Genomic DNA, 22,695 nt, shown 5'->3' with positions numbered 1-22,695 from the left:
AATGCTAAATAGTAGTAATAGTAGTAGTAGTAGATGGACGTCCTTAGACTTGGTCGTTTCTGATTTTCATCGATAATGGAAACTAAGGACACCCATCTATGAAACGACCAAATGCAAGCCCTTTGGTCATGGGAGGCGCCAGCATTCGTAGTGCACTGGTCCCCCTGACATGCCAGGACACCAACTGGGCACCCTAGGAGGCAATGCAGTGGACATCAGAAATTGCTTCCAGGTACATAGCTCCCTTACCTTGTGTGCTGAGCCCCCCCAAAGCCCACTACCCACCACTGTACACCACTACCATAGCCCTTACGGGTGAAGGGGGGCACCTGGATGTGGGTACAGTGGGTTTGTGGTGGGTTTTGGAGGGCTCACATTGGCCACCACAAGTGTAACAGGTAGGGGGGGTGGGCATGGGTCCGCCTGGCTGAAGTACACTGCACCCACTAAAACTGCTCCAGGGACCTGCATATTGCTGTCATGGAGCTGGGTATGATATTTGAGGCTGGCATAGAGGCTGGCAAAAAATATTTTAAAAAAGTTTTTTTGAGGGTGGGAGGGGGTTGGTGACCACTGGGGGAGTAAGGGGAGGTCATCCCCAATTCCCTCCAGTGGTCATCTGGTCAGTTCGGGCACTTTTTCAAAGCTTGGTCATAAGAAAAAAAGGACCAAGTAAAGTCGTTCAAGTGCTCGTCAGGGACGCCCTTTTTTTCCATTATGGGTCAAGGACGTCCATGTGTTAGGAACGCCCATGAGCCGCCTTCGCTATGCTTCCGACACGCCCCCGGGAATTTTGGTCGTTCCTGCAACAGAAAGCAGTTGGGGACGCCCAAAATCGGCTTTTGATTATGCCGATTTGGGCGACCCTGGGAGAAGGACGCCCATCTCCTGATTTGTGTCGAAAGATGGGCGTCCTTCTCTTTCGAAAATAAGCCTGATAGTAACCCATAGAACTTTAAATTCTTTGAAAATAAGCCCCAGTGACTCCAGCCAACTTATTAGTGGAACATAACCACAGAAGCATGGTATGGTTGCATTTTCAATATGGTAATACTAGAGCCCAGCTAAGGAACAGGTTATTTTGAGTTAGTCTTCAGTGGACCAAACTTGCTTTCCCTGTGCCGTCACCATCCAGCTGGATAGGTAGTGTCTTAAAAGGTGGAGGATAAAGGATTTTTGTTTAAATTTATATCCCACATTATCCCAAGCAAGCTCGGGTTCAATGTGGCTTACATTTGAAAATACAGCTGGACAGAATAATAGAATTCAGTTATATCATGGGAGATGGATATGTCTGAAATATTTAACAAAGTTGAGATTAGCATATATACCCAAGTGAGCATTTAAAAGTCTGTTCTTTTATTTATTTATTTGGATTTTGCTCACACCTTTTTCAGTAGTAGCCGCATGTCCAGAAATCATAGCCATATGTATAGACATGCACACAGTAGAGCAGGCATCCATATACAAATTGCAAAAGTAAGCAACTTCTACAGAGTACATCCAAAGCTTAATTTTTATTTTCTCATTTCCGTCTTCCAAAATTCTAGACAGCAGATGTACAGATCAGTAGGCCCCAAAGCAGTCCAAAATAAGTAAAGTCAGAAACAACACAGTTTATACCTAATTGTTCAGCCACCCTTAGGATTCACCTTTGGGTTTAAAAAGCAAAACCACATACACGTAAGAACTGGTTAAACGAATTAAAACAAAGTTTGAAACAAATGCCCTTAATATGTAATACTTGGTAGCAATAATGAAACAGTGATGGAATATTCACATAGAAAGCAGCCTGAGCCAACAGATTTCTTTTCCACTGAACATAATTAACTTTGTACTGTGCTGACTGGACAATGTTAGCACATTTAGACTGCCTCTGGACGGAACTTCTGCATGAAGGGTCCCCTACCTTATTATTCAATATCTCTTTATGAAATAGTAGTAATAAAAAAGGTAAATGCATTTTTTATAATAACCACTGCATTCCATAAAAAAGGAGCAAGTTCCCACATGCCATCTTTTTCTTATGATATAGGCATACGAAAAAAGATGTTAGATGCTCCCAGGTCTCAACCTCATTAATGCTTTTTTTTAAATTGTAGTTATAAATAGTAAGTTTGATTGTTAAGCACCTGATTCTTGTAACATGATCTCTGTTTTGGTGGCCCTTTATTAGGTGAAAACATCTCTGCACAAATACAGAGAGTCCCTATAACCAGCACCTCCAAATGACACAATGATTTACAATTTAGAACTAAATACTTCCCCTGTGTACATCTGCATGCTGCAAAGCCGGCATGTTTGAAAATATAAACGAGATCAAGTAAATATTTTATGAGCCATAAAGAAGGATACAGCGGCTCATAAGTTTGCTTGCTCTGTTTTGCATGAACGGGGATGACCAACAGCTGCGTGGAGGAGAGGGAAAAGGAGACTTGCCTAATTGGCTTCAGCTTTTTAAAGTTGCCTGTTCTGGCTCCCTGCACCACTGCCCTTCTTCAATTTTCTGTCCCGCTGGCATCGTCAGTGAGATAAACACACTGCCTTCAGTAGCCCCGGAAGGTCTCTCGCTGTTACAGTGTCCCGCCTATGCAGGACAGGAAATTGTATCACAGGGAAAGCTTCTGGGCCACCAAAGGCAGTGTGCTTACCTCACTGATGCTGCCAGCGGCTCTTTGAAGGACAGCGGCGCAGGGAGTAGTGAAGGACAGCAGTGCAAAGAGCGGGACATCAGTGCAAGGAACAGTGAAGAATAGTGGTGCAGGGATCAGGAGTGCGGCCAGTAGTGCCTAAAACACAAGCACTTGACTGGCCACCAGGGTTGGGGGGCCTGAGGCTGTAATTGGGGGGCCTAGGGCCCCCAAGGCCCCTGTAGCTATGCCACTGTTCCACAGTAGGTAGAAAAAAATATTGATGTTGACAGTTTTACCTGTTTTATAAATACAGCTTAATCATGCATTTACATTTGTTATAAAACAAAGTTTGAAGGATATATGCCATTGCTGTAATTATATTGCAGGATCCTGTCATGCATGTTGAAATGTTTGCCATTATAGTAGATTTATGTCTGGTCAAGTTTAAGATATGGAATAATGTAACTATATTTTAAAATATCAGTTCTTCTCTTAGATATATATGTGGTTTATTTTGATGTAGGACAGCTGTTGGGCAGACTACTTAGAAATTCATCATCAAGAGCACTCTACAGCATTATTTTGTAGTATCCCAAGAAACACTACTCGTACCTATTTACATAGTGCCCACCCATATTAGCTATGCCACTGGTTTGATCTTTGCATGTACTCTCCTGACTTGTTTCCATTTGGGTTTTGTTTGTTTGATTTTTCTCTCTAGGAATGCCGGGCGGTGCATGGGGAGTTTGTAGGCACTGCGTGTGGACACCATGGGCCCTACACTCCTGATGTTCTTTTCTGGTCCTGTATTCTCTTCTTCACCACATTTGCCTTGTCCAGCACGCTGAAGACCTTCAAAACCAGCCACTACTTCCCCACAAAGGTGAGCAGGAAAGATTCCAGCAAAATCCTTATCAAAAGTCCACTTATTAAAACACGGGAAGCAGTTAGGCTTACCTACAGCTAATACAATAGATGCATTCTCTTCTCCCAACCTTGGAAATCACAATCAGCATAGGCCAATCCTATGCAGTTTTTTTGAGGGACTGAAATTAATGTACTGTCCAGTGTCCCCACTGTCTGTCTGCTGAAGAATAAACTGGTGAAACATGCACCACACTGTAAACATTGAAATGCATTAAGGAGTGCTTTTGTCCTCTACTTGCAGACTCACTGAAATCCACTGTTGGGGCAGTTTTCAAAACTACTTGTATTAGTGCAGAGTCCACAGGTACCTGTATTCTTTGCACCAGTCCTGAAAGGGATAATGCCATAATAATTTCCCTTTGAAAAAAAGCCCCGCGCCAGCTTTTTGCATGGGTAGATTTTCTGTGGGAAACAATACACATAGGTATAAAAAAAAAAGCCCAACTACATTTTCTCTCAGTGGACTCATTCATATTTTTGTCTGAAGAAAGGTTGGGCAGTATTCAAAATGCCTTCTATGTTACTTCTGACAAAGTCCAGTTTCTGGCAATAGTTGTGTTTTTCTTCTTCAGGTGCGTTCCATGGTGAGTGACTTTGCTGTGTTCCTCACCATTCTCATCATGGTAATAATTGATTATTTGATTGGTGTTCCCTCGCCAAAGCTGCAAGTCCCAAGTGTGTTCAAGGTAATGAGTGCAGTCATTTTGCAAACGTTATGTTGTGCTTGACTGAGGAGGGCTTGGGGCAAGAGAAAATGGTTCTCTGGGTGTGGGTTGGGAAGAAGCTTTGTAAAAATATTAAATAAGCATGCAAATACAAAATATAATGTCCAACTTGACTTCCCAATTTAACACAGAAACACATACCATGACAGTAGATAAAAATCATCCAGTCAGTATTGAGCCAGTGGCGGTCAGAGCATTTTTAAACACTGACTGTTGCCAGCTAAAATAGGCCTGGATATTCAATGCACCATTCTTGAATATTTTTTTAAATATTTTATTTATTTTATTTTATAATTCTTAACAAGAATACACGTGTTATCGAAATACAGCCATAATTATTTCAAAGGTTAAGACAATCATACATTCACCATTTTCATAACTTCAAAGAAAGTAAACAATATTAACAAAATATACTTTTATGCTTCGGTAGCCCACATTTACAATTAGGAGAGAACGATAAGAGTCAGGGAAGATTCAACATATTAAATTAACAGAGGTAATAATGGCGTGTTATTCCAGGCTATCTAATTTACTTCAGTTGTTTCACGTCTAGAAATGACTTCAGGTAGTCAGGTGAATAAAATGTATATTTCACCTCCCCCAACTTAACATTACACTTACAAGGATAAGCTAAAAAGAATGACCCTCCAAAATTTATTGTCCTTGCTTTCAAAGCCAAAAAAGCTTTTCTTCTTTGTTGGGTTGATTTCGTTACATCAGGGAATATTTGTACCTTTATACCTCCAAATCTCGTCTTTAAATTTTTAAAGTAGAGTTTCATTATATTATTTAGATCTTGTTCAAATATTAAAGATACCAGCAAGGTGGATCTTTCCGTAGTTTCATCAAGAGATTGTTCCAAAATAATTGAAATATCCTCAAAATCTTTCCCAATTTCTTGTTTTTCCTCCGCAGCTCCTTTCAATGAATTTGTAAGGTAGTATATTTTATTTATTGGCGGAATTATTATTTGTTGCATTTGTATCCCACATTTTCCCACCAATTGGCAAGCTCAATATGGCTTACATTATCGCTTCTAAAGGCATTTTCAAAACTTCATTTAAATATTTTTAAAAGTCATGCGAGTTTATTCCCAAAATTTTGGGGAAATTCAACAACCGTAAACTTAATCTCCTGTTGAAATTTTCAATCTGCTCGAGTTTTCTTCTAAGATCTATATTATCTTTTACAACAGTTTGTTGAAGTTCTTGTAAAGAGTCTACGTTCTGAATATTTGAAACTTTCTCAGCTAATTCACCTTTTTATCTGATCCACCTTTAAATTTAATTCTTGAAGCTTATTATTAAAAGTAGAAACTTCACCTGATGTCTGCAATAAGGTTGAATCCATTTCATTCAGCTTCCTCCAGATCATTTACAAACTTATTGCCTCCCGCATTTTCTCTGAGGATCCTGCCTCAGTCCTTGGCGTCTTTCGTGACAATTCCAATCCCTCACTGGTGAGCATACCCGAAACTTTTCTGGTAGGGCAGCTTCCCCTGAAATCCCTGCAGCTGGATCCACGTCTCTTACAGCCTGGAGAGCCGGCACCAAAAATCACTCGAGGCCCGTTTGGATCGGGGAGGAAGTCGAGGTAGGTGGGGGTACTATCCTCGTCAACCCCTTACGTTTAGTATGAGGCATGTTGAAAAGAAATTATTTCACCAAAGCGAGGTTCAGGAGCGACTTCTCGGCACATCTTAACATGCTGACATCTTGAATCGTTCTCCTCCACCATCCTTGAATATTCAGGTCTGATTAGACTGCAGCTCGCAACTCACACTTGTGCAGGTCCCGGTTGATACATATTGGGTCCTGGACTCCTAACTTAATATTGGCTGGAACCCACATAAGTGTCTTTATCATTTTCTTTCTCTCCCCCTAACCCCCTATAATTCTGACAAACCCCTTCCAAAACCCCCCTCCTCAGCCAATTCTGAACCCCACCCCACCCCCTTCCTTCGTTGTCTACTGACATCCCTGATGGTCCAGTGGGGGTCTTCTAGGCAGAAGCTCCTGCCCCTAGTGAGTGCCTGTCTTAGATGGCTGCCATGAACTCTAGTGTTAGTCTCGCACTACCACTACATATATGGAAGGAACCTCTCCTGCCTACTTAAATCATTTTGAATATCGACTAGTATATGGCTTAACTAACCTATCCATCCTCACCAGCTGCTAAGCTCTTACCATCCCTTCCTCTCTCTCACAGGCAGATGATCAAACCCCGACGCTATTTTAGATAGCGCTCTGGAAATACCGCTCTTCCAATGCCGTAGTAGCACGATGTTGCGCTATGGCATGATCAGAAGTTAATATATGCAGCGGTGTAGCGGCGCTTCAGCGTAGTTAAATGAAGCTAAGTAGCCGGGACACATGTGCACTAATCAGATGCGCTAGGCTACGAACAGCAGGCATGTGCATAGGGCTGCTTGTCATTTTGTTCTGTCATAAAGCGGGGAATAATCGAACAGCGCCAGCCATCTGCAACGGCAGTTGAGGATGTCCAAAATGTGGCTGTTTATGAGAAGGACATCCATGCCTGCTATCCCTCCAACACCTGCTTTATTTATTTGAATTTTTGGATCACAAGTAGCAACAGTGGGATTTGAACTGGCCACCTCTGGATTGCAAGACCAGTGCTTTAACCACTAGGCCACTCTTCCACTCTATTCCACTCCCTTGAAATTTGGCCATCCCTGTGGGGGGCAGTTGAGGATGTCCAAAATGTTTGAAAGAAGGACGTCCATGCCTTCATTATTCCTCCGCTGACACACACATACCTCCCCCCCCCCCCAGGTGCCTGCATACTGCCCCCCCACAGGGATGGCCAAATTTTAAGGGAGTGGAGTAGAGTGGAGGAGTGGCAGAGTGACCTAGTGGTTAGAGCACTGGTCTTGCAATCCAGAAGTGGCCGGTACAAATCCCACTGCTGCTACTTGTGATCCAAAATCCAAATAAATAAATAAAAAGGGTGTCAGAAGCATAGCAAAGGCATGGATGTCCTTCTCACAGGAACATCCACATTTTGGACATCCTCAACTGCCGTCTCAGGGACGGAGGCATAGCGAAGAATATACTCTAAAAAGACAAAAGTTCTTGAAGTTTTTTTTTCGGGGTGGGACCTGCGCCACAAGAACGCCAGCTAGGACCTGGCATAATTCTGCGGCGCTGTTTTTCGGCATAGCGGCGTTCAGCACCTCTGTTCATGAGGCGCTAGCTTTCGATCATCCAGGAGGAACGCGAAATGACCTTATTTACCTGAGATTGACTACATTTATATGTCATGTGCGCAAGTGCCTGGCGCGCTTGCAGTTTATGGTGGTAACCACGTTGATCATCCCACGTTGTTAAAAGCATGCGCAAAACGGCGCTAATGGGCTTGCGCACTCGCGTTGACTTTTGATCATCCCCCTGTCAGTGAACCTTTGCACTCATCCCATTTTTTCCTGAATTCAGATACAAGCCTCATGTTTACCACCTACACTAGGAGGTTGTTCCAGATATCCAGTACCCTTTCTATAAAGAAATATTTTGTATTCCTGACTCTATCCTCTTTCACCCACATCCTATAATCCCTTGTTCCAGAGCTTCCTTTCAACTGAAAAAGGCCTAACTCCTGTGCCCCCAATATACCTTGCGGATATTCAAATGCTTCTGTACTTTAGTCCCTGTCCCTCTTTTCCTCCAAGGTATATAATTTATGATGAAGACCATTGACATAGTAGATGCCCTCTGGACCAAGTACATCTTGTTTTCATCCTTTTGAAGGTGTGATTACCCAAATAACATCCTAATTTCTTCAATCAGTACATATGAAAACTAGAAATACACTATTTTAGTCACTACTATATTTATTATTTTAGTGTCCATATCATGCATTTGGAATGCAAAACTCCATTAGTTGCTATTATTTGTTGTATTTATGAAACTGCATTGTTTATGAATTGTTTTTTCTTTGAATTGCCTGTGTATTTATTAATTTAATGTTTAAAATGTTGTACTTTGTAATATGAATATAAGAACATAAAAGTTGCTCTACTGGGTCAGACCAACGGTCCATCTAGCTTAGTATCTCATTTCCAGCACTGCCGAAACCAGATCAAAAGTACCTGGCAGAATCGCAAAAAGTAGCAAGTTCCATGCTACTTACCCCCCAGGGATAAGTAGTGGCTTTCCCCAGGTTTACCTTAACAAAGGTTTATGGACTTTTCCTCCAGGAATTTGTCCAAACCTTTCTTAAACTCAGCTACATTAACTGCTTTTCCTACCTGCTCCAACAATAAGTTTTAGAGCTTATATATGCGTTGAATGAAAAAATATTTTCTCCTATTTGTTTTACATGTATTAGTGTGTAACTTCATAGAGCGTTCCATAGTCTCTGTACTTTTTGAAAAAATAAACAATTGATTCACATTTATCCATTCACTCAGGATTTTATAGATCTCCCCTCAGTCGTCTCTTCTCCAAGCTGAAAAGCCCTAACCACTTTAGCCTTTCCTCAAATGAGAGTCATTCCATTCGCTTGATCATTTTGGTTGTCCTTCTAAGTACCTTTTCTAATTCCATTATTTTTGAGATGCAGTGACCAGAATTGCACACAATATTCAAGGTGCAGTCACACAACTGAACAATACAGAGACATCATTATATTCTTTGTTTATTCTCTATTCCTTTCCTAATAATTTTATTTTCATTTGTTGTAAGCCACTCTAAATGGTCCTATGGTGTATAAAATTAGAATATTGCACAGTACTCCAAATGAAGCATCACCAGAGGCTTATAGCTGCTGTCCATTCCTCTCCCTGTACACCAAAACATCCTTCTGGCTTTTTGATACAGGTGCCCTTGGCCTGGATTGGCCGCTGTCGTGGACAGGATGCTGGGCTCGATGGACCCTTGGTCTTTTCCCAGTATGGCATTACTTATGTACTTATATGTACTTATGTACTATAGACTCCAGTTAATTTCCAGCTTTACCATCACTTCTTCGCAACTAAAGATTTTCTGTGAAAATACAAGGTTTTCTTGAATTCTATTATTGATTTTGTTTCCACCACCTCTGTTGGGGAGAGCATTCCATGCAGCCTCATCCCTTTCTGTGGTAGTGTTCTTATGAAGTTAGCCAGTTATTTAAATGAAGATGTATAGAGCTCCCCTCAGGGCACCCAGGTCAGATATCAAATCACATTGCCATCAAAAACGTACACATGAAAACCTCCTATAGGAAAAAGAGAGTGTTGTGTTTCAGGTGAGGAGGACCTTCACTGGAATACGTGGTCTGATTCAAAATGTTATGTGAAGCTATTTTTATTTTTTTCTTAATCATATTTTTTAAATAGAATTGATTGTGCACCAGAAAACATGGATACATCTATTATTTTTTCCCCCGCCTGTGACTCCGTATTGTTATCAGTTCAAGTGCAAGGAGGCCCTTATGGCCTCTTTTTGGTTGGTACTTCCATGTTTGAAATTAAAAAGAGGTTCTTAAATGGGGTTTTTGCTCTGCTTTGTTCCAAGCCAACACGAGATGACCGAGGCTGGGTTGTTAATCCCATTGGCCCAAACCCTTGGTGGACTGTTGTAGCTGCAGTAATCCCAGCACTTCTCTGCACCATCTTGATCTTCATGGACCAGCAAATCACAGCTGTAATCATCAACAGGAAGGAGCACAAGCTGAAGGTGAGAGTTTTGGGGGCAGGGGGTTAGGAACACAAATACAAATTTCCTTCTTCACCTAAGAGTTCCCTCCGTTTGCTGCCTTACAATTCCAAAGTAAAAGGAAGCATTTTGAATTTGTTTGTCATTCTCCAACCCCAATCTGGATAGTGGGCTGAGACCTGCACTTCAGATGCACCTGCTGCTCCCTAACATCAGTCAACATATCTCTTTCTCCTGACCTAATGAAGAGAGGATAATTCTCAGGATAACTCTTAAAAGTTTGTCAAAGATATATTAAGTTAGTCCAGTAATTTCCACATCTCCAAGTGGACTAACATGGCAATCACAGTTCTCTGCTCCTTCTACCCAGTATATTTACGGGCTTCCTAAAAGCTGAGTTCTATTGAACTTCAGCTCCACCATGTTATGATTTCTTGCAGCAGTCAGGTTTTCAGCAACAGAAGTGGTGAAAACAGGTCTGCTCATTGGTGTATTGTGAGTTATTTGATCCCAGTTATTTTGGGAAACTTCTATTTAGGCCCTCATCTGCTAGAAGAGCTGACATATAACTGCTCAGACCTGCAGCAGAGAGGCAGATGTAGCCGAGTGTCATAAATTGTGCTGCCGTCTGTGTGGAATCTTCCCACTTGATAGCTGACAATTTCTCCTTTCTCCATGTGCAAGAAGGATCGCAACAGCCACAAATATGGGTGACATCACTACCTGACAAAGTTGGTCTTCTGAAAAGGCTTCTGAGCCTGTGTTGGACTGCTCATACATCAGTCCCTCACACTATCTTTCATGTCTTCAATCACCTTGTCTTCTCAAGTTTCAAAAGTTCTATTTACCAACAGAACTGAGTTTAATTTTTCAAACATCATGTTAGTAGGTAACAAACTATACCCCCTGTTTACTAAGCCACGCTAGCGGCTGGTGGTGTGCTAATGCCGACACAGCCCATTCACTGTATTTAGCCATTTCCAGCATTCATGTGGGGCTCAGCTGAGTCCTAAGACTGGAAGGCTATTACTCTCCTGTTTCCACAGAGGCAGCAATTTTCTCTTGTGGTGTGCACTTGATTGCCACCCTGCAGCTTTCCATTTGTGCAGGAGTAAGCTGTATTTTTTCCTGCAGCAACTAATAATTTCTCTCACATTTGACAAGTGCTATCCCATTACAATAGCAGGAAGTTCCTTTCTACAGTTTAAGTAGCTGGCTTTCCAGCTCTTATATATATTTCTTCAATTCCACACATAGTTACAACATCCAGCTTCTTACCACAGCTGCACAAGATTTTTCTATTCGTCACCTGTTGCACGCAACTCTATGGTTCCAATTCGACAACAGCCAGTTCCATAGCAAGTTTGGTACCAACCAACTGTATGGCACATCTTCTTCAGCAGTCAGCTCTGCTTTGTCAGGTCAACTGTATAGCACATCTTCTGGAGCAACCAGATGTTTAGTATAGCTTCAATAGCTCCCAGTAGTATGGCACAGTTTCAAGAGCACTTACCTATGTAGCATATCTTTGGTAAGACCCAACTGAGGCTCAAACTCAGCGGTATTCAGCTGGCTAACACAGCCTCAGCAATGACCATCACTTGGCTGATAGGCACAGCCTAACCAGCACCTGGCTGGCTGGCACAGTCTCACCAGCTCACAGCTAGCTGATGCAGTCTCTGCAACTCCCAGCTACATGGCACATCCTCAGCAGTACCTGAATGGATGGCACAGCCTCGGCAGCTCCCAGTGGGATGATTCTATCTCAGCAGCTGCATCTGGCAAAATGCCTCAGTAGCACCTGACAGGATGGCATAGCCTCAGCACCTGATGGAATGGCACAACCTCAGCAACAGCACATAGCTGCATGTTTCATCCTTGGTAGCAGCACATGGCTGTATGGTCCAGTTTCAATAGCTGCACCTAGCCACATGGCACAGCCTCAACAGCAATACCAGGCTACATTCTGCAGCTTCAGTGGTAGCAATTGACAGGATAACACAGTTTCTGCAGCAACACCTGAATGGATGGTACAGGCTCAGCAGCAGCAGCACCTGGCTGCAATTGCACAGCCTCGGTGCACCAGGCTGAGTGGCACAGCTGTCACATTAATCAGCTGGGTAGCTCAGCTTCAACATTACCCAGCTGGAGCCACAACTTCAGCAGCGCCCAGATGCATGGCACAGCTTAGCAATGACTAGAGATAGGGCACAACTTTTGCAGCACCTAGCTGGGCAGCAGCATCCAACTACGCCATAGTTTTAGCAGCACACAGTTCTCTGTGCAGTTCACAGTGGCAGCAACAGCAGCCGCCCGGTTGTACCGTGTAGCAGCAGCCAACTATAATATGGCACTCCTGCAGCACCAATCAGCTACTTGGCACGGCTCCAGCACCAGTCACTGTTATGGAACAGATGTAACACTAGCTTGAGGCAGCTACAGCAATAGCAGCTTGTTCCTTTTCATTTCATAGCTTCCGTGATAATCAGCTGTTTTGGCATTGCTATAACGCCAGCCTTCATTTAGGCATATTTACTCCAGAACCTGATTCTGAGGTTCAACTGCAGCCTTGAGAAGCCTTATGGCACAGTTTCAGAAGTATCCAGCTCTACAGTATTGCTGCAGTAGCATCCTTTAAGACACAGCGGGAGTCTTCTACTATCTAAATCAGTTCTAATAGCCAAGCATAAAATGATTCTGGAAGTTGTTGGCCTTCTTGCAGCGGCTGTTGTCTATAGAACACAGCTGCTGCAGCAGCTGACTTTAGGCCACAGTGACAGTGCACTTTTGCATAGCCTTCTTATTTATCTGCTAGTCTATATGACCGCAAAGATCGCTTGACACCTCCCTATTAGCCAGCAGTCTCTTTCATCTGTTCCAGCAGACTGTTTGTCACATATACTCCATCCAGCTGAATTACCAGCATCAAAATGTTCTGTTTTCAAATTTCAGAGGCCTAGACAACAGTGCACAGGGTACTACTAGAAGTGGTTAGGGCATATTTCATGCGGATTATGGAATAAGGCGAGACATCTGCAAAGCAGATTCACAGCACAACTTGGATTTCATTACTTGTTTTCTCTATATACTGCAGACCATATAGATGGGCAGTGACCAATGTATTATTTAAAAGAAAGGTGAGCTAGGATTTCTATTTCCTACTCACAAAAGTACAAATCTGGTATAACCCAGCTGTCCAGACTGGTAGGAAGGACAATATGTAATGAGAATTTTGGTTTCACATAATTCTCTGTATAGTTATTCTCATCACCAATCTGGACGGTCTCTTCCTGAATAATATTTTTAATGTGTCCAGAATTATTATCTGTTATATGAACTGTATATTGATTTTTATTCAGTATTTTTCAGCATGTATATCTTATGGAAGATTCTTAGCTTAGAAAGAGCACCAGCAATGGTGCCTGATGTCAGAAGTCAGCAGGCAGATATCAGAAGGTGTGAGGTCTTGTTATATTGAGAAGCCCTAGGTATCAAGATTTGCGTGGAGACCCAATAGAACAGGAGTTGATAGAAGCAAGCCAAAATCCTCACTTCTGATTATTGAATCAGTAACAGCAAAAACATTGTTATATGTAGATGTTCCTGAATGCAAAGTACTGATGTTTCATAGGCCCCTTCTCCTCGTGTCTCTGCAGTACTGATAAAGGAGGCAAGCACTATATTCTGAAATGCACATTTTTCAGATAATGAACTTTTATATGCAACTGACATAATCGAAAGCCGATTTTGGGCGCCCTCAACTGCTTTCCGTCGCGGGGACGACCAAAATTCCCTGGGTGTGTCGGAGGCGTAGCACAGGCGGGACTGGGGCGTGCTTAACAGATGGGCATCCTCAGCCGATAATGGAAAAAAGAAGGGCGTCCCTGACGAGCACTTTCACGACCAAGCCTCAAAAAGGTGCCCGAACTGACCAGATGACCACCAGAGGGAATCGGGGATGACCTCCCCTTACTCCCCCAGTGGTCACCAACCCCCTCCCACCATAAAAAAAAAATTAAAAAACATTTTTTCCAGCCTCTATGCCAGCCTCAAATGTCATATCATACCCAGCTCCCTGACAGCAGTATGCAGGTCCCTGGAGCAGTTTTAGTGGGTGTAGTGCACGTCAGGCAGGCGGACCCAGGCCCATCCCCCCCCCCCCCCCCCGTTACACTTGTGGTGGTAAGTGGGAGCCCTTCAAAACCCACCCAAACCCACTGTACCCACATGTAGGTGCCCCCCTTCACCCCTTAGGGCTATGGTAGTGTACAGTTGTGGGGAGTGGGTTTTTTTTTTGGGGGGGGGGCTCAGCACCCAAGATAAGGGAGCTATGCACCTGGGAGCAATTTCTGAAGTCCACTGCAGTGCCCCCTAGGGTGCCTTGTTGGTGTCCTGGCATGTGAGGGGGACCAGTGCACTACGAATGCTGGCTCCTCCCACGACCAAATGCCTTGGATTTGGTCGTTTCTGAGATGGGCGTCCTTGGTTTCCATTATTGCCAAAAACCGGGGACGACCATCTCTAAGGACGACCTAAGGACGACCATCTCTAAGGTCGACCTAAATGTTGGGATTTGGGCGTCCCCGACCATATTATCGAAACGAAAGATGCACTCCCATCTTGTTTCGATAATACAGGTTTCCCCGCCCCTTCGCCGGGATGTCCTTAGAGATGGTCGTCCTCGTTCGATTATGCCCCTCTATGTAAACTATAGCATATAGTTTAACAGCTCATAACTGTCGCAGAACATGGAAACCTTTTTTAACATTAGAAATTTGTTTTCTAAAAGTCAGATGATTATCCAATAGAACTCTCAAGTATCTAAAACTGTTTACTAAAACGATGGGTTTACCTATCAGACTGGGGACTATTAAAGGTGGTTCTCTATTTTCAGAAATCCAGCAGGCAGTGGTTTTTTCAGCATTGAGGACCAGGATGTTTTCCCTTAGCCAGCCTGCCACTTCATCTAAACACTTCTCAAGTGCAAAAATGTCCAGTGTCAGACAGGATATTTTGGCTATCAGGATATCATCCTTATAGCAGTGCTCCCCCCTATACCATAGTTTTCCGTAATCGAAAGTAGAGGATTTATAAAGATATTGAACAAGATGAGAGATAGGGCTGAGCCCTGGGGAACTCCACACTGTAAATGGTATTTCTTTGAGTGAATATCATTAAGGGAAGCTGATGTACAGATTTGTGCCCTTATTTTAAAAGCACTGTTATAATGTGCATCATATACATATATAACTATCAATTTCAAAATGTCGCTGTTTACATGTAAAAATCTGCACTGCATGTTGATTGCAAGGGGGTGTGATTTGGGCAGAGCCTGGGCAGGACTTGGACCGAACCATGATCTACAAGTGTATTCCTCATTTCAGAAAGAAAATACACATGTATGTCCCAAGGAGTAGAGGAGTGGTCTAATGGTTAGTGCAGTGGACCTTGATCCCAGCATCCTGGGTTCAGTTTCCACTACAGCTCCTTGTGACCCTGGGCAAGTCACTTAACCCTCCATTGCCTTAGGTACAAAAACCAAGATTGTGAGCCCTCTAGGGACAGAGATATTACCTGCTTTATAATTGGATTGTAAGCCACATTGAACCTGAACTCTGTTTGGGATAATGCAGGATACAAATGTCATAATAAATAAATATTTCAGATGTTGGAATTTACAGTTGCTATTTCCTATGTACAAGTGCTTAATTCAGTCAACTCTTTACTTACAGGATTGATTAAGGGGGTCTTTTACTAAAGCTTAGCTCGAGTTATCTGCAGCAGGGCCCATAGGAATAAAATGGGCCCTGCTGCAGATAACTCGAGCTAAGCTTTAGTAAAAGACCCCCTTAGGGAGGTATCCTCCTTAATCCCCCATTATGTATTTCTGTCTCCAAATTTAAAAATGTGTAGTAATTGCAGCCTCTGTATTTAATTTACAGCATTCACACATGTAGTTTTGCAAAATGGCTGACATACATATGTAAGTACTGACACACATGTAAGCTGTGAACTGTCAAGTTGCACATGTAAGCTGCCACGTTTTGTCTGTTAATTTTTCCCATGTGTATATTTGTAAAATGATTGCTTCTGCAGCACATAGCCAATGCATACACATTCCAAGTGAATTCTTGCAGGTATTTTAGAAAAGGCTCTTCATCATCAGATCCTTTTCTAAAATACCACCAGAACTGTGCACTTCCCAACTTTAGTGTCTCAATTCCACTCTTTACATTCTATATAAAATGGATCCTGAAGGAGTGTATGAGTATGTATGCTCAAGACTTTCACCTGTTCCATCTTGTTTCTACCCAAGTCTTTCTGCATGTGTCACAGCTGTGGGAATCCTTTCTCCCCACTACAGAAAGGATGCGGGTACCATCTAGACCTGCTGATGGTCGGGCTGATGCTGGGTGTGTGCTCTGTAATGGGGCTGCCCTGGTTCGTGGCAGCTACTGTCCTTTCCATTACCCATGTCAACAGCCTCAAGCTGGAATCTGAGTGCTCGGCTCCGGGGGAACAGCCCAAATTCCTGGGAATCCGCGAGCAGAGGGTCACCGGGCTCATGATCTTTGTCCTCATGGGTTGCTCCGTCTTCATGACTGGTGTGCTGAAGGTACAAGCATAACAATGTTTATCCCTTAGTCATTTGCTCAGTTACCATTATATAAAATGTTCCTGATTCATTTTAATAGCCATTCAGTAGTTGCCCTGGGAGCACCACCTAAAATTTCTTCATTTATTTCTAGATATTATCAGTCAAAAACTGCTCATCATTTTAATTAGAAATAGCCATCAAGACAACAGCAATAACAATGACCAAGATCTTGAGTTAGAAAATAAAAAGAGAAAATACAATATCCCATCTTTGCTGATGTTTCAGTCTCGTGACAAAAATCATCATGTCTGCTGAGCTGAACTACCAGCTGTGCACCCTTTTAAGTTTTGCATGACGTCTGTGTGGCTGCATGGCTGACATATTCTGTTTTGTTTCCAGTTTATTCCGATGCCAGTTCTTTATGGTGTCTTCCTCTACATGGGAGTCTCTTCACTTCGAGGAATTCAGGTATGTTCACATGGTTAAATCTAAATGTCAGTATGAAATAGGGAAATGCAATTAAATAAAAAAAAGATACAAATTATAGAAAGGAAGCTGATCTGGGAATGGAAGGTAAAATCACAAAAATGTCTAGATACCCTCTCAGCCAAATGACAGTCTTAGTCTAGCAGGGGATCCTTTTTCTTAGCTCTGCAAAAATTCACTATTTTCTGATGACTTGCTGGTAAATATTCAAAGTGAAGGGAGAGGGTTTTGGATTTAGGTAATGCCTTTTATCAGCTGTAGCACAAAATGAGTTACATTCAGGTATATTATAGTAGGTATTTACCTGTGTCCCAAGGGCTAAGGATCTAAAGTGATGATATTTAGCCTGCGGTAGTTGGCAGTTTGAAAGGCACTGGGAGACATGGGCAAATTAGACCTGGATATTCAATGCCAGACCATGTCAGGGCATCGGCTTTAAATATCCAGGACTTTAGTGGCTGATGTTCAGTGCCAGTACCTGCATACCTAACTGGGCAAAGACAGGAACGTACAAAGTCTGCAGTAACAGGCATTGAATATCACCAGAGCCCATATACCTTCGGGTTCTGCCTTGACTACACCTCCAGACCACCCAGATTGTGCCAGGGCAGTCAGAGCTGATATTCAGCAATGCTACATGTTTTAGTGCTGCTGACTATTGGTGGACAGCTAGCTGACTGTGATTTAACTGGGCAGAAGTCTCTTCTGCCCAGAGTGTCCAATGTTCCCATAATAAGCCATATGGGAACAGATTGGTGGGAACATTGGACACTAGAGGGTTAAATCATTTTCTATATCAATAACTAAGATTTTACCTGAGACAATGGAGGGTTAAGTGACTTGTCCAAGATCAGATGGAGCCACAGAGAGGTTTGAACCTGGCTTCCCTAGTTCTCAGTCTACTCCTCTACTTTTCCATTCTAAGGCCACACATATGTGGTTAGTAGTGGTTTCCAATTGTATATATGGCTTTTTTAAAAATTCATTCTGCAGAGAGTGCAAAAATTGAAACCATTGAATCACCAGAATTTTATGCATTATAAAAGGAGCAGGATTTGGGGTGGGCTGTAGGTGGCATGACAAATTATATAAGAGTAGTGAAATTGTGAAATTCAACCATTCTCTGTATAACTTATACTGGCGCTGAATATACATATGGCTTGAAATGGATAACATACCCATATAAAGTTGTACAGCTGGTCCACCACTGAATACACATACAGATTGCCATAAGAATATAAGAGTAGCCATACTGGGTCAGACCAGTGGTCCATCTAGCCCAGCATCCTGTTTTCCGAACAATGGCCAAGCCAGGTCAGAAGTACCTGGCAGAAACTCAGTTTCTTAAAAGATATCATTAATAATTCAACATATCAGTTCTTCAGATTTTAACAGTTCCCATTATTGTAGGGGCTAAAAATCTTGCTGTTCTTTTAACATCAAAAACTAAACCACAACTTAACAAAGCTGGTTTGAGATCTATAAAGCCTTCCATTTTGCCTAAATCAGCTTCTTCAGGAGCCTGAATACCTCAAAAAATGTCAGTTGCGGCAGAAAGAACAGGCCTGGATTTTTGAACAAAAGACTGTGGCACCGCAGGGTTTGAACTCCACATTGGAATGGAAAGCGTTTCTTTAATGTGATTGGTAGGGCCCATTTGGACACATCATAACGTATTTTTTAAAATGATGAATGCCCTCTGTATGCTTTGGGATACCAGTGCCCGGAGTGGGTCCTATCATTTCTTACTACTATACCCTTTCTAAGTAAACTTTTCTGTTATGGACCACCGCTTCTAGTGTGAAGATTCTTCTTTCAGTTACTATTGAGGTCGTTTTAGAAGGGCAAGGGTTAGGTGCCATTTCAAGTGCAAAAAAACAAGTTGCGCATGTAAATGGCCATAAGTATGTAGGTGGTAAATTTAGAAAAGCCACTACTTTGTATGTATTCCTGTGGCATTTTCATTTTTGAAGGGGATGTGTTCTGAGCATGACTTGGGCAGGCCTGAAAAGTATATGTACATTTTCTGTTTTGCAACAGAGATATGTGTATACCTCTGAAAAATTCCCCATCAGCATTTACACCTGCTGCTCGCCATGCATAAATCTTTAGCTAACTGCTCATTTGAACTTGGGAAAGAGCAATTGTGTTTACCTCTCTGATATTTAAAACCATCTCAAAAATTAAAAAAAATGGATAGCAGAGAGAGAGATTGATACCACACACCTATTGAGATGTGGGAGAGGAGAAGGATTGGGTCCTCTGTACTTCCGGGACAACAGCTGCCACTGACACAGCGCTGATAACAATAAAGCGCATATTTAATTCAATCTGTGATGTGGTACACAACCTCAGGAGCATGGCTGCAGGGGTGTGCCGAAAGGGGCATAGTATGCCCCTTTGGAGTCCCTTCTGACCCACTTTGAAGGACTTTAGAGCCTAGGTATTCTGATGATGTTGAAGAACTGTTTGGAGGCTTGCGGAAGTTTAGTAAGTTAAGTTTTTCTCTCATTTGTACTATGGAGAAGTGGAAAATCTACTCCCTTAATGGGTCCTCTTTATAAGCATGTTAACTTGTCATCTGAAGGGAGACGCTGAGAATCCCACTGAAGGGATTTCTCTCAGTTTGGGCTCCCAACAACATCTCCTCCCTGCCCCATGATGTCAAATTTAAGTTCATATGACTGTACATCCAAATCTGTGAATCAGCCTTCTCAAGTAGAAAGTATGATTTTTTTTCACAAGCTGAGATTTCAACATGGACATTGGGTGTTAAAAGGCCTTCAGCTGAGGCTATTCCATCTGTAATGAATTCTTCTTTGAGAGACATGGCTTCTGAGGTCTCATTAAATGATATTTAGTGTGTTGTCACAAGAATAGAGAACTGCTGCAATTCTCTGTTACTACTACTACTACTACTTAATATTTCTAAAGCGCTACTAGGGTTACGCAGCGCTGTACAGTTTAAAATGGAAGGACGGTCCCTGCTCGAAGAGCTTACAATCTAAAAAGACAAATGAACAGTTAATCATATAGGTCAGACAGATTGGGACAACCTATATGTTCGAAAGGTTAGGTTCCGAATGCAGCATTGAAGAGGTGAGCTTTAAGCAAGGATTTGAAGATGGGTAGGGAGGGGGCTTGGCGTAGGGATTCAGGAAGACTGTTCCAGGCATAGGGTGAGGCAAGGGAAAATGAGCGGAGCCTGGAATTGGCAATGGTGGAGAAGGGTACTGAGAGGAGGGATTTGTCATGTGAGCGGAGGTTACGGGCAGGAACGTAGGGGGAGATGAGGGTAGAGAGGTAGGGTGGAGCAGCAGAGTGAGTGCATTTGTAAGTAAGGAGAAGAAGCTTGAATTGGATGCGGTATCTGATCGGAAGCCAGTGAAGCGACTTGAGGAGAGGGGTGATATGAGTATATCGGTTCTGGCGGAATATGAGACGTGCGGCAGAGTTCTGAATGGATTGAAGGGGGGATAGATGGCTGAGTGGGAGGCCAGTGAGGAGCAAGTTGCAGTAGTCGAGACGAGAGGTAATGAGAGCGTGGACGAGAGTTCAGGTGGTGTGCTCAGAGAGGAAAGGGCGAATTTTGTTGATGTTGAAAAGGAAGAAGCGACAGGTTTTGGCAGTCTGTTGGATATGCGCAGAGAAGGAGAGGGAGGAGTCGAAGATGACCCCGAGGTTGTGGGCAGATGAGACGGGGAGGATGAGGGTGCCATCAACTGAGATAGAGAGTGGGGGAAGAGGAGAAGTGGGCTTAGGTGGAAAGAAGAGGAGCTCGGTCTTGGACATGTTCAGCTTCAGGTGGCGGTTTGACATCCAGGCAGCAATGTCGGATAGGCAGGCCGATACCTTGGCCTGGGTCTCTGCTGTGATGTCTGGTGTGGAGAGATAGAGCTGGGTGTCATCAGCGTAAAGATGATACTGGAAGCCATGAGATGAGATCAGTGAGCCTAGGGAAGATGTGTAGATAGAGAAGAGAAGGGGTCCAAGAACAGATCCCTGGGGAACTCCAACAGATAGTGGGATGGGAGTGGAGGAAGATCCATGAGAGTGCACTCTGAATGTGCGGTGGGAGAGATAGGAGGAGAACCAGGAGAGCACAGAGCCCTGGAACCCAAAAAAGGCCAGTGTGGTGAGAAGTAAATCGTGATTGACAGTGTCAAAAGCGGCAGAAAGATCGAGGAGGATGAGGATGGAGTAGTGGCCTCTGGATTTGGCCAGGAGCAGGTCATTGCAGACTTTAGAGAGTGCTGTTTCTGTCGAGTGGAGAGGGCGGAAACCGGATTGGAGTGGGTCGAGGATGGCATGAGAGGAGAGAAAATCAAGACAGCGGCTGTGAACGGCGCGCTCAAGTATTTTGGAGAGGAAGGGTAGGAGAGAGATGGGGCGATAGTTGGAGGGGCAGGTAGGGTCGAGTGATGGTTTTTTGAGGAGAGGTGTGACTACGGCGTGCTTGAAGGTGTCAGGGACAGTTGCAGTGGAGAGAGAGAGGTTAAGGATGCGACAGATGGAGGGGTTGACAGTATGGGCGATGGTGTTAAGTAGGTTGGTGGGGATGGAATCAGAGGAACAGGTGGTGCATTTCGAGGAGGAAAGAAGGCGGGAGGTTTCATCCTCGGTGATCTCAGGAAAGGAGGAGAAAGAGGCCTGGGTTGGTTGGTTGAGGGAGAGGGTTAATGGGTGAAGAGGGGGGGTGGGGGGGTGATGGCTTGGTAGTGAATTCAAGGTTGATCTTTAGCACTTTGTCGTGGAAGTAATCAGCCAGTGATTGAGGAGAGAGTGAGGGGGGAGTGGGAGCGGGGGGGGGGGGCACCTTGAGGAGAGAGTTAAGGGTGGCGAAGAGACGACGAGGGTTGGAGCTGAGAGAATTGGTCAATTGGGTGTAATAGTCCTGTTTTGCAAGGAATAGGGAGGAGTGGAAGGAGGATAGCATGAATTTATAGTGAAGGAAGTCTGAATGAGTACGAGATTTCCTCCAGAGGCGTTCGGCAGATCGTGCGCAGGAGCGAAGGTAACGGATGCAAGGGGTCAGCCAGGGTTGGGGATTGGTACGCTTTGTGGGACGGGAGATGGATGGTGCGAGGGTGTCCAGAGCAGAGGAGAGAGCGGCATTGTAAGCGGAGACCGCTTTGTCGACAGTCTCGGAGGATATGATGGATGGGAGGAGATTAGAAATACTAGCGGATAAGGTGAGGGGGTCAATGGCCTGGAGATTCCTGGAGGTGGTGGTTAAGGTTGGGCGGGGCAGAGGGGGGGTGAAGAAGTGTGAATGTGATCAGGTGGTGATCGGAGAGAGGAAGAACTGAAGCTTGGAAGTTGGAGGGTGAGCCGGATGAGGAAAGGACGAGGTCAAGACAATGGCCGTCACGGTGAGTAGGGGTGGTAGAGCACAGCTGGAGGTTGAAGGAGGAAGTTAGGGTGAGGAACTTAGAAGCGTGAGGGTCGGATGGGTCATCAACATGTATATTGAAGTCTCCGAGAATGAGACTGTTACCAGGTTATGTACCTTTATGTCTAAAAAAGAAAACAATGAGTTGGCCACAAACACAAAGGTGAACCACAGAAAAAACTGTTGATGGATTACAATGTTGAGTTTTATTGAACAACCTGGCACAGATTGTAACATAGTAACATAGTAAATGATGGCAGATAAAGACCTGCACGGT

At 43.5% G+C, this 22,695-nt stretch overlaps 1 protein-coding gene across 2 annotated transcripts in view; it reads left to right on the top strand.

Moving 5' to 3' along the window:
* Positions 1–22,695, top strand: part of SLC4A8 (solute carrier family 4 member 8) — a 492,841-nt gene that overhangs the window by 414,445 nt on the left and 55,701 nt on the right. For both annotated transcript variants that reach the window (XM_030198274.1, XM_030198272.1), the window contains exons 16-20: positions 3,355–3,516; positions 4,133–4,246; positions 9,802–9,963; positions 16,307–16,558; positions 16,940–17,008. In XM_030198274.1, coding sequence (XP_030054134.1) covers positions 3,355–3,516; positions 4,133–4,246; positions 9,802–9,963; positions 16,307–16,558; positions 16,940–17,008 — 759 coding nt within the window. The remainder of the gene's footprint in view (positions 1–3,354; positions 3,517–4,132; positions 4,247–9,801; positions 9,964–16,306; positions 16,559–16,939; positions 17,009–22,695) is intronic.

The sequence above is a fragment of the Microcaecilia unicolor genome, chromosome 3 (assembly GCF_901765095.1).
Source record: "Microcaecilia unicolor chromosome 3, aMicUni1.1, whole genome shotgun sequence".
NCBI lineage: Eukaryota > Metazoa > Chordata > Amphibia > Gymnophiona > Siphonopidae > Microcaecilia > Microcaecilia unicolor.
The sequence above is the reverse complement of the archived record's forward strand: the minus strand, read 5'-3'. Positions and strand labels throughout refer to the sequence as shown.